Genomic DNA, 17278 nt, shown 5'->3' with positions numbered 1-17278 from the left:
TACAGCCACATAATATTCGATAAAGCCACCAAACCCTCTCAATTGGGAGAGAGTGGCCTATTCAACAAATGGTGTCCGGAGAACTGGATAGCCATATGTAGAAGAATGAAAGAGGATTACCATCTCACACCTTATACAAAGATCAACTCAAGATGGATCAAAGAAATAAATATAAGAGCCAAGACCATAAAAACCTTAGAAAGCAGTGTAGGGAAACATCTACAGGACCTTGTAATAGGAAATGGATTTATGAATATCTCACCAAAAGCACGAGCAGCAAAAGAACTAATAGATAAATGGGACTTCCTCAAAATTAAAGCCTTCTGCACCTCAAAGGAGTTTGTCAAGAAAGTAAAAAGGGAGCCCACACAGTGGGAGAAAATATTTGGCAAACATATATCTGATAAGAAACTTATAACTTGCATATATAAAGAACTCCTATATCTTGAAAATAAAAAGATAAACAACCCATTTAAAAAATGGGAAAAAGACTTAAACAGACACTTCTCTGAAGAAGAAACACAAATGGCAAGAAAGCACATGAAAAAATGTTCCAAATCTCTAGCTATCAGGGAAATGCAAATCAAAACTACAATGAGATACCATCTTACACCCATAAGATTGGCAGCTATGAAAAAAACAGAAGAATACAAGTGCTGGAGGGGATGTGAAGGAAAGGGAACACTCATCCACTGCTGGTGGGAATGCAGAAGGATCCAACCATTCTGTAGGACAGTATGGCAGTTTCTCAAAAAACTAGCCATAGATTTGCCATATGACCCAGCAATACCACTGCTGGGTATATACCCAGCAGAACTGAAAACAAGGACACAAACCGATATATGTACACCAATGTTTATAGCAGCATTGTTCACTATTGCCAAAAGTTGGAATCAACCCAAATGCCCATCAACAGATGAGTGGATCAATAAAATGTGGTATATACACACAATGGAATACTACTAGGCTATAAGAACAAACACACTACAAACACATGTGATAACATGGATGAATCTTGAGAACCTTATGTTGAGTGAAGCAACCCAGATATTGAAGGACAAATACTACATGACCTCAATGATATGAAATAAACAAGCTGCCCTAGATAGCAAGAGACTGAACGATAGGCTTACAGGAAATTGGAGGGTGGAGGAAGGATATGAGCCAATGTCTGAAGGGGTGGAATTTAAGATGAGATGGTGGTAAGTATGAACACAAAGAAGAGATAAAATGGGTGCAAGGGGTTGCCTTTGGTTGGGGCTTTACGGGTTTGAGGGTGGCTGGGGAGGGACGGTTGGGTAACGTTGCCCAAAAGTGGGGGGAGGGAGTGGTAGCATACGAACACAGGAGAGGGTCAGGAGGTGGTGGAGAGTAAAATGCCGAGAAAATCATATCAAAATATAATAAAGAGGGTTACCTGTTTAGAATGCTCGGAGGGGAGGGTCTGATGCAGGACGGGCTCCTGGGGAATGTCTAAATGCTCATTCTGCCAGAGTGGGTGACACCATGGGGTAGAATCCCAAGTAGTGAGAGTGGGGGTGGACCCACATCCTGGGGAGGACTAATGCCACCAAATAGAGGGAACTGTATCCCTCGAGAGAAAGGGTGGCTCCCAGGGCATTGGGGCAGTTGAGCAAGTTAGGCCCTGAACACTATTCCATCTATCTCTGGAAGTGGCTCCTCAGGAAACGGAGGTTGGCTGTCACTGTGGGCACCAAGGTGGAAGGGAAAATGGACGTTAAATGTGTGGAACCAAAGTAAATGGGGGGCAAGAGTGGAGTTTCTTGAGAGTACACAAGGATGGATATAAAACATGTAATATTACACCATAACATATAGGAGATGACAGACTGATAATGTAAACCATAATGTAAAACATAGGATAACTAAAAATGTAAAGAACTGTGTATCCTAAAGTATGCACCATAATGGAAGCACAGATATTACCTTGTTAGAAAGCTAATATCTCAGACTCTGTACATCACCTTAAGTAAATATGATGTGAATAGGGTGTAAGAGTATCGCTGTGGAAGGAAAAAGGTTTTGTGGTGGATGTATGGGAGTGCTGTATATTATATATATGCATTGCTGTGGTCTAGGACTCCTGTGAAGAAATGCTGAATAATTAGGGGGGGGGAAAAAAAAAGGATAGGATGTGGAATTTTTTCAAGTCAACATTCTTTATCTAAGTTCTTTATCTAACTTTATCCAAGTTCTTTATCTATCCTTTAAACCCATCGCTATATGCCATTCCCTAGTAAGGGACCATGACATTATATTGGGCTTCAAATTTCGGGGAGTTCTGGATCACAGAGTGTTTCAACAATGGCAATGGAGGGATACTGGTATGGGATACCAATGACAGGTGATATATGGCTGACAGGGAGCTGTACAGAACATATGTCCAGGGTGCATGGTAATGATTGGATATACTCATAGTGGCAACAATTAAAAACCACAGCAGGGGGGCTACTGGGTTCCTGGCCAGTGGTGCTCTGTCATAGTCCCTAGGGGAGCAGCGACAGTCTCCCAGGTACAGCGGCGGGGACCGGGAGGGAGTGAGGGTTCAACAGTGAGCCCCTGATGCTAATGACTATGCTTGTGAGCTGATAAACCTAAAATAAGAACAAGGCCTAGAGCAACATTGTGCCTGGGAATTTCCTCCTGTCAGCCTTCATGTTCCTCAAATGTGGCCAGTCTCGAAGCCACACTCAGCCTGTAAATGCAATGCCTTCCCTCCAGCGTGGGACACCCGGGGATGAGCCTCCCTGGCAACGAGGGACCACTATCAAATACCAACTGATGATGCAACTGGAAAAGGACCTTATACGGAAGGTTCAATGCGGATCAGCAGAATATCCATGTCTACATAAAATAACATGACTTTAAAATGCTGTTTGACCTAAAGTAAGGGGGAAATGGAAAGGAGAAATGAGTTTATATGGCTACGAGTTCCTAAAAAAGAGTCTGGAGGCTGGCAGAAGGATTGCCCTCATGCACAACTGAGCAGAGTCAGAGAGACAGATAAAGCAGATACAACCTCCAGATATTGGTTCCTTTGAAGGCTAAAGAGACCCATGAGAGTTATGGTCATGGCCGATGGGGTTAATACCAGGGCAGATGGCCCCTCTTTGGAAATGGTGTTTATGTGTGATGAATCTGGACTCAGATGGGATCTCCCTTCATAAAACTTTCATGCTAATGTGCTGGAGGTGCAGTTAACGTTGGGGTTTAAGATATATTTAGGGGATTTGAATCTCTGGACTGACAATGTGATAGCCAGGTCCTGAGCCTCAACAGACTCCAGCACCTACAATCTGATTTATTGGACTTACCACACTCAGCTAACATGGAGTTGAAGATGGACAATCACCACACCATGGAGCCTAGAGTGATTACAACTGAAAATGGGAGGATTGCATCCAGCATCCATGTGGAATCTGAGCCTTCTCTTGACATAGATGTGCAATGGACACAACCAATCCAATGTCCACATAGAAGAGGTGGCATTGGATTGGGAAAAGTGGACATGGTGGCTGATGGGTATGGGGAAAGGCAGGAAGAGATGAGAGGTGGAGGCGTCTTTGGGACATGGAGCTGTCCTGGATGGTGCCTCAGAGGTAATCACCGGACATTGTAAATCCTCACAGAGCCCACTGGATGGAATGGAGGAGAGTATGGGCCATGATGTGGACCATTGTCTATGAGGTGCAGAGGTGCCCAAAGTTGTACTTACCAAACCCAATGGATGTGTCATGATGATGGGAACGAGTGTTGTTGGGGGGGGGAGAGGGGGGGTGGGGGGGTGGGGTTGAATGGGACCTCACATATATATTTTTAATGTAATATTATTACAAAGTCAATAAAAAAAAAAGAAGAGGAATGTGTAGAAAGAGCACATCTGAGTCCAACTCCATCACACTTCAGAGCACAAATTCCAAAGTAAGGCCTACTGGCAAAGCACAGAACTCCAGAGCCATCTGCCATGACTGTAGGAATGAGGTATCTCTGTGTCCTCAGGAGAACGACTGCCTGGGGTAGTATCTACTTAGGCTGTCTCTGAGATCCTGCTGAAAGGTGCATATGCCTAACCCATCTGATGACCTCCTGACTCATTTTGAAGTCTCCTAGCTGTATGAACTCCTTTGTCTTTCCCATTTACCCTTTTTATTCAAGGTATTTTTCTAATTGTGTCACCAGCTGGTGCTTGGTAGTAATTCCTCAGCACCAGAGATTCTCAACCCAGGGGACATGTCTCATGCTTGAGGGAAGGTAATGTTGAGTTGACTTAGGGAGTGGCCACATTTGAGCAACATGGAGGCTCTCAGGAGGTTATTCTTAGGCACCCTGCAGCTCTAGACCTAGTTGAAATTTCAAGCTCAAAGCTCCTAAGCATAGTCATCAGTATCATGTGCAATCATTGAACCATCCTTCTTCACTGGTCTTTGTTCTTGCACTTGGGGGATAGTGGCTCCTCAATTGGGGAATGCAACATAGTTTCCCAGAACAGGAACTCAGCACTCCCTCAGTTGTCATGTGAATCTCTACCTACTATGAAAATACCCAATTAATATCCAAGTATATTTATATACCCTGTATGAATGTCCTGGAGAACTGCCTCCCACCCATACATCCCCCATTAATGACATCCCACACCACTGCTCCAGCCCTGCAATTGTGTAACCACTCTGTGATCCAAAACTTCTTCAAAATTATATGTTAATATATTTCCAAACTCAATTAATAGGAAAATGAAATAGCAGCGATAGGTTTAAAGATTAAAATTAGAATATTTTTATTCTATATTTAAGAAAAACTAAAATAAAGTAAAAAATAAATTGGGGTATTAAAAATGCAAAATATCATAAAATATAGTTGACATTTTGCCTTCCTTTCATCACTGTAATAGGTGTTGCCCTGTATGTACAGTAGTAAAGCTATCTCCTCCATTCATTTCTCAGGGTCTTCATCCTTTGTTTTAAAAAAATTTTATTATGTCTTCAAAAAAGTTTTAGATCACAATAAAGTCACATATAAAATATAGGGGAATCTGATATGCCTACATCAAACACTTTTCTCCCTTCCCCAGCAATTATCTTTTTAAGGTGCATATATTTGCTATAGTTGTTGTACAGATATTGAAACATAGATAAAAACCATGTTTCCACTATAGTTTACATTGTGGTTTATATTTTAGATTGTACAATTTTATAAAAATTTGGTTGTGTTATGGTTTACATTTAATTTTTTGGTGAAATTTAACAAGGCCTATATCCATCACTGCATGATCTTGTGGAACACTTCCATTGCCCCCAGTTGCCCTCTCTTCCTTCTATTCTATTCTTCTTTCCCCCACTCCTTGGGGCCCACAGTGACAACTAAGCTTCATTGCTTGAAGGACAAGACTCACAGATACTTGCAACAATGCTGAGGATTTGACACACTAGTCTGTCTGGAGAGAGTGGCCATGGGAGTTGCTGAGTGATGGAAGAAGGAAGATGTGTGATATGGAGGCATTTTCAGGGCTTGAAGTTGTCCTGAATGATATAGCAGGGACACATGAAGGACATTACATACCATGCCATAAGCCACTGAATGGACTGTGGGAGAGTGTAAACTACAATGCAAATGATAATCCACACAATCAGAGGTTTTTGATGTGAGAGGAGGAGGGTGGGGTGGGGAGTGGTATATATGGGAACCTTGTATTTTTAATGTTACATTTTGTGTGATCTATGTATCTTTTAAAAAAGACAACAAAATATTTCATTTTCAAAAAGAATCTTCTAGTGTTTGATCTCTGTTAATCATGAGCACTTTTGTAAACTTGAGACAAAGTATCCTTTTATAGACAGAATGTTTCCCAGCTTTTTATTTTTTTATTTTTTTATTTTTTTAAATTTTTTAAATTTTTTAAATTTTATTGACTTTGTAATAATATTACATTAAAAATATATATGTGAGGTCCAATTCAACCCCACCCCCCTACCCCACCTCTCCCCCCACCCCCAGCAACACTCCCTCCCATCATCATGACACATCCATTGGGTTTGGTAAGTACATCTTTGGGCACCTCTGCACCTCATAGTCAATGGTCCACATCATGGCCCATACTCTCCCCCATTCCATCCAGTGGGCCCTGTGAGGATATACAATGTCCGGTGATTGCCTCTGAAGCACCATCCAGGGCAGCTCCATGTCCCAAAGACGCCTCCACCTCTCATCTCTTCCTGCCTTTCCCCATACCCATCAGCCACCATGTCCACTTTTCCCAATCCAATGCCACCTCTTCTATGTGGACATTGGATTGGTTGTGTCCATTGCACCTCTATGTAAAGAGGAGGCTCAGATTCCACATGGATGCTGGATGCAAGCCTCCCACTTTCAGTTGTAATCACTCTAGGCTCCATGGTGTGGTGGTTGTCCTTCTTCAACTCCATCTTAGCTGAGTGTGGTAAGTCCAATAAAACAGATTGTAGGTGCTGGAGTCTGTTGAGGCTCAGGACCTGGCTATCACATTGTCAGTCCAGAGATTCAAATCCCCTAAATATATCATAAACCCCAAAATTAACTGCACCTCCAGCACATTAGCATGAAAGTGTTATGAAGGGAGATCCCATCTGAGTCCAGATTCATCACACATAAACACCATTTCCAAAGAGGGGCCATCTGTCCTGGTAGTTAACCCCATCGGTCATGACCATAACTCCCATTTTCCCAGCTTTTTAAAGGCCTGCTTTATGTCCTTGTTTCTAAGACTGTAAATAAAGGGGTTCAACATGGGTGTGACCACTGTATACATCACTGAGGCTATTGCATTTGCCCTTGAGTTTTGGGTAGCAGCAGAGCTAAGATACACTCCAAGACCTGTACCATAAAACAAGGTCACTACTGAGAGGTGAGACCCACAAGTAGAAAATGCTTTATATTTACCATGAGCTGTTGAGATTCTCAAAATTGAGGACATAATTTTATAGTAAGAGAAAAAGATCCCAGTGAGTGGTATAATCCCCAGAAGTCCACCTGCAAAATACATCACAAGGTCATTGAGGAAGGTGTCAGAACAAACATGTCTGACTACCTGATTAAGTTCACAGAAAAAGTGGGGCATTTCCATCTCTGTACAAAAAGACAATCTCAAAACCATTAAGTCATGCAAAAGAGAGTCCAAAACACTCAATAACCAGGATGCTAACAGCAGGAGGCCACAGAGCCAGGGGTTCATGATGACTGTGTAGTGCAGGGGGTGACAGATGGCCACAAAGCGGTCATAGGCCATTGTAGTCAAGAAGGAGTTATCTAGTTGTACAAAAAGCATGAAAAAATACATCTGGGTGAGACAGTTTTCAAAAGTAATGATTTTGTTGCCTGTCTGGATGTTCAGCAGCATCTTTGGTACCGTGGTGGAGGTGAAACAGATATCAGTAAAAGACAGGTTGGAGAGGAAGAAGTACATGGGTGTGTGGAGATGGGAGTCCAAGATGATGGCCAGGATGATGAGCAGGTTGCCAATGAAGGTGACCAGGTCCATGGACAGGAACATCCCAAAGAGGAGGGACTGCACCTCTGTATCTTCTGAGAGCCTCAGGAGGATGAATTCTAAACCATATGTTTGGTTTTCTGTTTCCATGTGGATGATGAATTTCCTGAGGAGATATTCAAAGCAGTGCAATTTAGCCTCAAGCAGTAATCAGAAAAATATCATAAATGGTACTGTTTGTATTGTAATTACATTAAGTTAATATTTTTATGGATTTTATAGAGATCTAGTACCCTTTTCTGAAAATGTCAGGGAAAACATATGTTCCTGCATCTTCTTAATAGTTGTGATGGCTAGAAACCCTGGGCCATAATAGAATACACTTTGCCAAGGCAATAATTTCCATGATAAATTCTCTCAGACTTTATTTTAAGCAACAAACATTATGAGGAGTTTTTTTGTACCCTGTAACAAAATAGAAAAGAAGAACAATATTGTAGGAATCATATTATTTGGTTGTAAGAGTTACTATAAAAACACAATAATTTAAAAAATTCTGTTGGTGAAATGGACAAATGACCCCACATAAATGGGTTCCACTGATGTTTCACAGAGGACAAGGGTAATTCAATGTAGAAAGTATGATCTTTTCAAGAAGTGGTGGTGGAACAAACGTGAAGCAGGCTAGTAAGGTAGGGAATAGATGGATCTGGAACCTGACAGAGAGTCCACATGGACATCAAAAACCCCCAAGATGGCTGCTGGAGGAATCTCTCCCCTGGGATTCTGCTACCCAGAACAAAGACTCCTTCCTGAAAATATGAAAAAGCCCGGATGTTCCCTGGGAACTTTATCATTGGGTCATCACTAAGGAATTTATGGGCAGGGTAATCAATCCAAACAGCAAACAACTGAAACCTCCTTCCCTGTCATTAGCAAAGGAGTGGAATAATTAGTTTAAAAGCAAACCATGAGGCTTGAGCTTGCTCTTGCCTAGCTTTTTGCCTATGGACCCATCTTGCCCTCTGCGTGTTGCTTTCATCATTTTTCCTCTGCCATGTGACCATGCAAGTTACTCTGGGGACTTATAATCTATAATGGAGAATTGTAGTTTCTAAATCAGCCCTCCTCATCACTTTTTATCCCCTTCCTCACCACCTGGGACTATGCTCTGTTATTTTCTCCCATTTCTCTTCCCTTCCTACCTGAATAAATTACTGGCCTAACTGACCTGGCATTCTCTTGAAATTCACGTCTGCAGCATAGCCAAGAACTTAGTTAGAATATGGTAACAATAGGATGCACTCATGCCAAACAAAAAAGGAACTTAGGTACTGATTGAATTCATTTCACAAAAATTAAATCAAAATGAATCATACCACTTTAAAGTAAAATACATTGTAAAAGTGCTAGACTAAAATGTGAAGAAAATCTAAGGGCCCATAGGTTGGAAATGAGTTTTTAGATATAGTAATGGAAGCATGATCCATGAGAGATTAAAATTTATAAGTCGGTTTTTATTCAAATGTAAAATATCTACTCTGTGAAAGACATTGATAAGGGGTTGTAAGAAAACATACAGATTTGGAAAAATACTTACAAAACACATCTGATAAATGATTTGTATACAAATGTAGAAATTAATATTAACACCACAAAATAAGAAAGCATATGCTGAATTTAAAAATCTGCAAAAGATATAAACAGAATCCTAACATAGGAAGAAATTCAAAATACAAATACAAAATACAAAATATAAAAAAAAAAATTCAACTTCACTGGCACCTAAGTATTATTACCAAATGCCAGCTAGCAATGTATCTGAAAAAGACCTTGACCAAAAAGGGGAAATATTCAGTGCAGATGAGATTTTATGGTTAAGAGATTTGAAAGTGAGTTTGGAGGTCATTACAGAGGTTATGCTTATGCTCATCTCAGCAGAATCTCACTATCTGTTACAGTAAACAGAGCCTCAAACAGTAGGGATCCTGATGGTTCTAGAGATAAGTAGTGCAGGAATCTCAGGAATTTGGCACCCTGTCAGTAGACCTTACTTTGGAATTTATGCTCCCCAGTGTAAAAGAGTTAGCCTCATTTGTAGATTCCGAACATATGGCTCTTCTCTATATGTTATTTACATAAAGCCATGTGTTGGCACTATCCTTGTTAAATACATGAGACAGAGCATTATGTTTTTGGTCTGTTCATGTGCCATTTGAACTCTTAATCTAAGCAGAGTTTCAACACTTACTCTCCAGGTCATTGGACCTATGTAGAACAACTAATAAGGAGATGGTAACGGACAACACCTATCCTAAGGAGCAAAGAATGTCCGCACCTCTAGGCAAGCTAGTTCCACCCATATATCCCAAGGGATCTAAGCCCCCTCTCAATTAGAAACAGTGGGCATCACCATCACAAAATCCTGAAGATTGGAGAATGAACAATGGACTAAAGTAGACATTATTTTTATATTATAGACTTATTATTCTAGCAATGGAAGAATGTCTATCATTGATATAAAGGCCAGGGCCACCAGAGATTCTGAGAGGAGGGAGCAGGCAGAATAGTTGTAATATCAGGGCATTTTCAGGACATTGGGATTGTTCTGCGTGACATTGCAATTACAGATACAGGCCATTATATGTTTTATCAATACCTAAAATTGTGCAGGACAGGCTATTAACTATAATATAAACTATAATTCATTGTTAACAGCATTGTTTCTATATGCGTTCGTCAATTGTAGCAAATATACTATACTAATGAAAGGTGTTGTTACTATGGGAAAGAGTGGGAGGGTGAAGGTGTAGGACATATGGGTCCCCTCTATATTTTATGTAACATTTATGTAATCTAAACCTACTTTAAAATTTTAAAAATTTAAATAAATAAATGAATAAATAAACTAATTAAAATCTTTTAAAAATTAAACATCATCTGTCATTAGGGAATTGGAAGACTATGAACACAGTGATATATGAACACACGCTTATTAGAAGAGATAAAAATCTAAAAACTGAGAATACCAATTGCTGTTGAGTATATGGAGCAATACATCTCTCAATCACTGCTAGTGAGAACACAAAATGGTTCGGCCAGAAGACAGTTTAAGTGTTTCTTGTAAAACTAAACATTGTCTTACCATACAATCCAGCAGTTTTGCTTATATATATATATATATATATATTATATGATATGAAAATTAGAGTCCACACAAAAGTCCACACATGAACGTTTACAGCAGCTATATTTGTAATCTCCAAATCTGAAAACAAACAAAATGTTGGTCAACCACCACAACAGGGAACAGAGACAGTCCACAACTGCAAGCAGAATTCCATCCATCAGACATGTGGGATCTAAGGCCCCTCTTGATTTAGAGGTGGAGTGGTCATCACCATCCTCAGGATAGAGAATAAAATAAGAAGTAGAGTGGACTTAATGGTATTCTACTATAGACTCATTGTGACTCTAGCAATGGAAGAAATTGTGTCATTGTCGTGGAGACAGTGACCATTGGAGTTGTTGAGTGCAGGGAGAGGGAAGAAGAGGGTGTGATATGGTGGCTTTTTTGGGGACTTGGAGTTCTCCTGAATGATATCACAGGGACAGATGCAGGATATTATATATCCTACCGTATCACACTGAATGGACTGGGAGAGAGTGTAAACTAACATGTAAACAATAATCCAAGCTTTGTAGCAATGATCCAAAATGTATTCATCAAAAGGAATGTGCCACACTGATGGAAGAGGTTGTTAATGTGGGAGGATGGGGAATTTAGGGAGTGGGTATATGGGAACGTCATATTTTTTAAAGTAAAATTTAGTGTGATCTATGTATCTTTAAAAAAGAAGACCATAAAAAATTTTGCTAAAGAAATCTCATAGCCCATTTATAAAAAAAAAAAAAAACAAGAAAAATATTTACCTCTCGGTGAACATACTCTAATAATGACTGAAGTAATAAATGCACAATTATGTCATTATGGCAACTACAACAAATTTTACATGTCACAGGAATTGTATGTTTTTAAATATGTATCAATAAAGTTGATTTCTTTTTTAAAAAGAACTATTTTTAAAACCTCACCACACCATATAATTATATTGACTCCATATTTGTGTCCATGTCATCTCTTCTTCATGTACTTCTATCCTTTTCTCCTTCTGAAATTATTCTAAATCCTCCTTCAAGGCTTATTACAATTAAAATCTCCCTTGTGATGCCTTTACTAACCTCCCCAAGATGAGTCTGTAATTTTTGATCCACTTCACCAGTATTCCAGAGCCACATATATTGAATGACTAAAAGAAAAAAAATGAATAAACACAGGTAAACAGATAATTTCTACAAGTGTAGAGAAAGAAGAATGAGTCAAACAAGTAAACAATGCTGCTGAGAGAGGGAAGACCCAAGAGTAAGAGATCAGAGGAAACAGATTGGGAAAAAAAATCTATTTTAGTTTATCTGCTATTTCCATGCAGGCTTTATAATAAGACAGAACTTTGTGTTTTAAGCTTTCTCTATGGTCATAATCTGTTGATTTCCTTAAAGCTTCTACCAATAAAAGGTGCCCATGGAGCCAAAAATACATTCTGCCAGTACCTGTGAAGATTCTGTAAGTCGCTCTGAAATTATCAAGTCAGGGTCTAAGTTCACCAATGCAGGTTCTTCCTTGAATGATGAAAGAAGTTGGAAGCTCTGCTCGCAAGAAGTAAAGTGAGATGGAATGAGCCATAAGGTCTGTAGAAGACACATTGTGTTTTCTTTGATATAGTGAAGGAGAAGCACATAGAGTATCCCAGCAATTAGGGATTTCATTCCCATGAACCACATTAATGAAGTATTCTTCTGTCTCAATCTCCCTGAGATAATTATTTCTCTGGAGATAAGAAAGGAAAACACAATGCAAATTTGAGCCAGTTTTGTCTCTTGTGACAGCTTTGGAGCTCCGTGATCATCACTTATCCCTGTGGACACCTACCTCCCAGGAGGAGGTCACCCTTAATAAGGTGTGGGCTCTAGTCTTGTCAGGTTTCCCATACTGATTTCCCTCTTGCTGTTTCTGGAGAAAGATTCTGAATACACTAAACTATCTTATTTCCCAATTTTTCTCCTCTGGAGTTGGCTGTCATGAATCATGAATGGAGACACCCATTCACAAGCGAATTTCCTCTTGTCTCACTGCTTCTCCTTTCTCCCCCATAATTAGCAATGCAGTATCTGTTCAACCCACACAACCATTTGGTTTCTCAGTCATTCAACAATATTTATTCATCAATACTGTATGGTAAATCCTAAAGTACATTCTGGGAATGAAGAGAAGTCAAAGGTACTGTGTTTCCAAACAAACTGTTCACAGTTTTAAAAAACCAAGAAATGAGCACTCACACAATCCCTAGAAGCCTGCCCCTGGTGCACCTTGTGCCAGATGTCCACCATCCAATACCCTAAAACAATAACCCTTCCTCATTATATTCTATACAGTGTTTTCTCAAGGATGGATATAAGACATGTTAAATTACACCAAAAATATATAGGGGCTGATAGCCTAAAATGTAAATCATAATGAAAAACATAAGATAACTAAAAATTTAGAAAATTGTATAGTCTAAAATATCAACCACAATGTAAACACAAATGTTACCTTGTTTGAAAGCTATTGTCTCAATAACTGTACATCAGTTTTAGTAAATATGGTATGAATATGTTAAAAGATTATTGCTGTGGAAGGGAAAAGGTTTAATGGTGGATGTGTGGGAGTACTGTATATTGCATATATGAATTACTGTGATCTAAAACTCTTGTGAAGATAAGCTTAATAATTACAAAGAAGAAAAGAAAAACATAGGATGTAGAATTTTTCCAAATTAGTATGTATTCTATATCTAACCTTTAAACTCATCGCTATGTTCCATTTTACTATTAAGGGAACCTGGCAATACATTATTGGGCTTCACTTTTCAGGAAGTTTTGGATCACAGAAAGGTTCAACAATGGCAGCGGAGGAATACTAGTGTGGATTGTTATGGGCAGGGGACACATGGTTGGAAGGGAGTTCTACCCGGCATATATCCAAGGTACATAAAAATGTTTGGATATTTTCATAGTGGAAACAATTAAAAACAACAACTGAGGGAGTGCTGAGTTCCTAGCCAGGGGAGCTCTATCACAGTCCTGAAAGGAACAGCAACAATTCCCCAAGTGCAACAACAAGGACCGAAAAAGAAGGAAGGTCCAACAATGAGCCCCTGACACTAATGACTATGTTTGTGAGCCTGTGCACCTGAAATAAGAACAAGGCCTAGAGCAGCAGTGTGTATAAGAGTTACCTCCTGAGAGCCTCCGTGTTTCTCAAATGTGGCCAGTCTTGAAGCCAAACGCAGCATGTAAATATGTTGCCTTCCCCCCAGCGTGGGACATGACTCCCAGGGATAAGTCTCCCTGGTGCCGAGGGATTACTATCTAGTACCAGCTGATGATGTAACCAGAAAATGACCTTGAATAAAAGGTTCAACTCAGACCAGCAGAATATCTCTGTCTACATATAACAACAGGAGTTAAAATGTTTTTTGACCTAAATCAAGGGGGAAATGGAAAGGACAAATGAGTTTATATGGCTATGAGTCTAAAAAAGAGCTGGGAGGTTATCAGAGGGTTTGCTCTTATGCACACCTGAGCAGAGTCCCAGAGACAGATAAAGTATATTCAACCCCAGGTATTGGTTCTTCTGAGGGATACAGAGACCCACAGGTATTATGGTCATGGCGGATGGAATTCACTGCCATGTCAGTTGGCCCTTCTTTGGAGTTTGTGTTTCTGTGTGATGGAGCTGGACTCAGATGTGACCTCTTTTCACAAGCCTTTCCTGTTACTTTACCAGAATTGTAGTTAGTGCTGGTGTTTAATATATACCCAGGGGATCTGAATCTCTGGACTGATCATATGATAGCCAGGCCCTGAGCCTCAACAGACTTCAGTTCCTACACTCTGGCTTTTTAGACTTACCCCACTCAGCTAACATGGAGTTGAAGAATGTCAACCACCACACCATGGAGCCAAGAGTGCCTACAACTGAAAGCAGGAGAATTGCATCCAGCATCCATGTGGAACCTAAACCCCCTGTTGGTATAGATGTGGAATGGACAAAACCAATCCAAGGTCCACAGGATGGAGGAATAGAATATGGATTAGAGTGGACTTACTGATATTCTATTCATGAACTATTGTGAATAGTAATCAAAGAAAATGTGGCATTGGTGTGGAGAAATTGGCCATGGTGGCAGCTGGGTGTGGGGAATGGGGTGAAGAGATGAGACTTGGAGATGTTTTTGGGACTTGGAGTTGTCCTGGGTGGTGCTGCAGGGACAATTACCAGACATTGTGGGCCCTCCCATGGCCCACTGGATGGAACATGGGAGAGTGTGGGGTATGATGTGGACCACTGACCATGAGGTGCAGCGATGCTCAGAGATGTATTCACCAAATGCAATGAATGTCTCATGATGATGGAGGAGAATGTTGTTATGGGGGGAGGAGTGGGGTGAGGGGGTATATGGGGACCTCATATTTTTTCAATGTAATATGAAAAAAATGAATAAAGACATAAAAAATGAAAATAAAATAAATAAATAAAGATGAAGAATGAGGATTATAGTAAAAAAAAAATAAAGTGTTTTCTCAACATTATAGTTTCAAACACATACCCATCAATCCTGCGTGTTCACCTTTTCCACCCCCAACATACCCACAATTCCATGGACCATCTGACCCAGTGTGTTATTTTTGTAGGTGTAGACCAATACAATGAGAAGGAATTGTTGTACACCGATAATGGAGAGGAAACATAGATGTTCTCAAATAGAGGGGAGAGTGTCTCTCAAGAGCAAGGCTGGCTCCTAATTTGAGAGGACTGACCAGTGTGTCAAGTCCTCAGCATTGTTGCAAGTATCTATGAATCTTGACCTTCAAGCAATGAAGCTTGGTTGCCAATGTGGGCCCCAAGGAGAGGGAGAGAGAGAGCGAGAATAGATGGAAGAGGGGGTAACTGGGGGTCAATGGAAGTGTTCTGTATGATCTTGCAATATGGATACAGGCCATGATAAATTTCAACAAAAATTTATAAAAGTGTATGGTCTAAAATATAATCCATATTGTGGACTACTGAGCATGGTTGGTAGCTATGTCCCAATATTTGTACATCAGTTGTAGCAAATGTAACATCCACATGTAAAAACATCATTGGTGAGGTAGAGGATGTTGGGTATATGGGAGATACCTATATTCTGTGTATGACTTTACTGTGACCTTAAAATTTTGAAGACATAATGAAAAATAAAAGAGGTAAGACACTGAGGAAGAAATAGAAAAGATTGCCTTGCCACTATATATACAGGACAACACCTATTAGAGTGATGAAAGGCAAAACCTTAAAAAAAAAATCATAAAAAGTTCATTTTTGTTTTCTTTATCTGAGGTCCTCATACACCCCCTCTATATGAAGTCCCCATATACCCCCCACCCCCCTTACCCCACTCCTCCCCCCTTAACAACAATCTCCTCCATCATCATGAGACATTCATTGCATATGGTGAATACATCTCTGAGCACCGCTGCACCTCATGGTCAGTGGTCCACACCATAGCGCACACTCCCACATTCCACCCAGTGGGCCATGGGAGGACATACAATGTCTGGTAACTGTCCCTGCAGCACCACCCAGGACAACTCCAAGTCCCGAAATCACCCCCACATCTCATCTTCTCCCACTCCCTACCCCCAGCAGCCACAATGGTCCCTTTCTCCACAGCAATGCCATATTTTCTTCGATTACTAATCACAATAGTTCATGAATAGAATATCAGTAAGTCCACTCTAATCCATACTCTATTCCTCCATCCTGTGGACCTTAGAATGGTTGTGTCCACTCCACATCTATATCAAGAGGGGACTTAGAGTCCACATAGATGCCAGATGCACTTCTCCTTTCAGTTGTAGGCTCTCTTGGCTCCCTGGTGTGGTGGTTGACCTTCTTGACCTAGATGTTAGCTGAGTGGGGTAAGTCCAATAAAACAGAGTGTAGGGGTTGCAAGTCTTTTGAGGCTCAGGACCTGGCTATCAGATGCTCAGTCCAGAGATTCAGGTCCCCTGGGTATACACTAAACTCCAGCACCAACTACAGATCCTGTAAAAGTAACAGGAGAGGCTTGTGGACAAAGAGCATATCTGAGTCCAGCTCCATCACACAGAAACACAAACTCCAAAGTAGGGCCATCTAATATGGCACTGAACTCCATCTGCCATTACCATAGATCCCGTAGGTCTCTGTATCCCTCAGAAGAACCAATACCTGGGGTTCTATCTAATTTATTTGTCTCTGGGACTCTGTTGAGGTGTCCGTAAGGGCAACCCCTCTGATAACCTCCCAGCTCTTTTTTAGACTCATAGCCATATAAACTCATTTGTCCTTTCTTTTTTTTTTCTTATTGATTTTGTAAAAATATTACATTAAAAAAATATGAGGTCCCATTCGACCCCACCACCCCCACTGCACCCCTCCCCCCCCCCCGAAACACTCACTCCCATCATCATGACACATCCATTGCATTTGGTAAGTACATCTCTGGGTATCTCTGCACCTCATGGTCATTGGTCCACATCATGGCCCACACTTTCCCCCATTCCATCCAGTGAGCCCTGGGAGGATTTACAATGTCCGGTGATTGCCCCTGAAGCACCATCCAGGGCAACTCCAAGTCCCAAAGGTGCCTCCACATCTCATCTCTTCCTGCC

The 17278-nt window shown here is 40.5% G+C and overlaps 1 protein-coding gene across 1 annotated transcript; it reads right to left on the bottom strand.

Moving 5' to 3' along the window:
• Positions 1-6709: 6709 nt before the first annotated feature.
• Positions 6710-7630, bottom strand: LOC131277864 (olfactory receptor 7A10-like; the record flags this gene model as incomplete). Its single annotated transcript, XM_058292961.1, has 1 exon — positions 6710-7630. A coding segment is annotated over exon 1 (921 nt), but the record flags the coding sequence as incomplete, so codon positions are not given.
• Between the last annotated feature and the right edge of the window lie 9648 nt (positions 7631-17278).

The sequence above is a fragment of the Dasypus novemcinctus genome, unplaced genomic scaffold (genome assembly GCF_030445035.2).
Source record: "Dasypus novemcinctus isolate mDasNov1 unplaced genomic scaffold, mDasNov1.1.hap2 scaffold_69, whole genome shotgun sequence".
NCBI lineage: Eukaryota > Metazoa > Chordata > Mammalia > Cingulata > Dasypodidae > Dasypus > Dasypus novemcinctus.
Note: the sequence above shows the minus strand (reverse complement) of the source record. Positions and strands in the feature narration are given on the sequence as shown.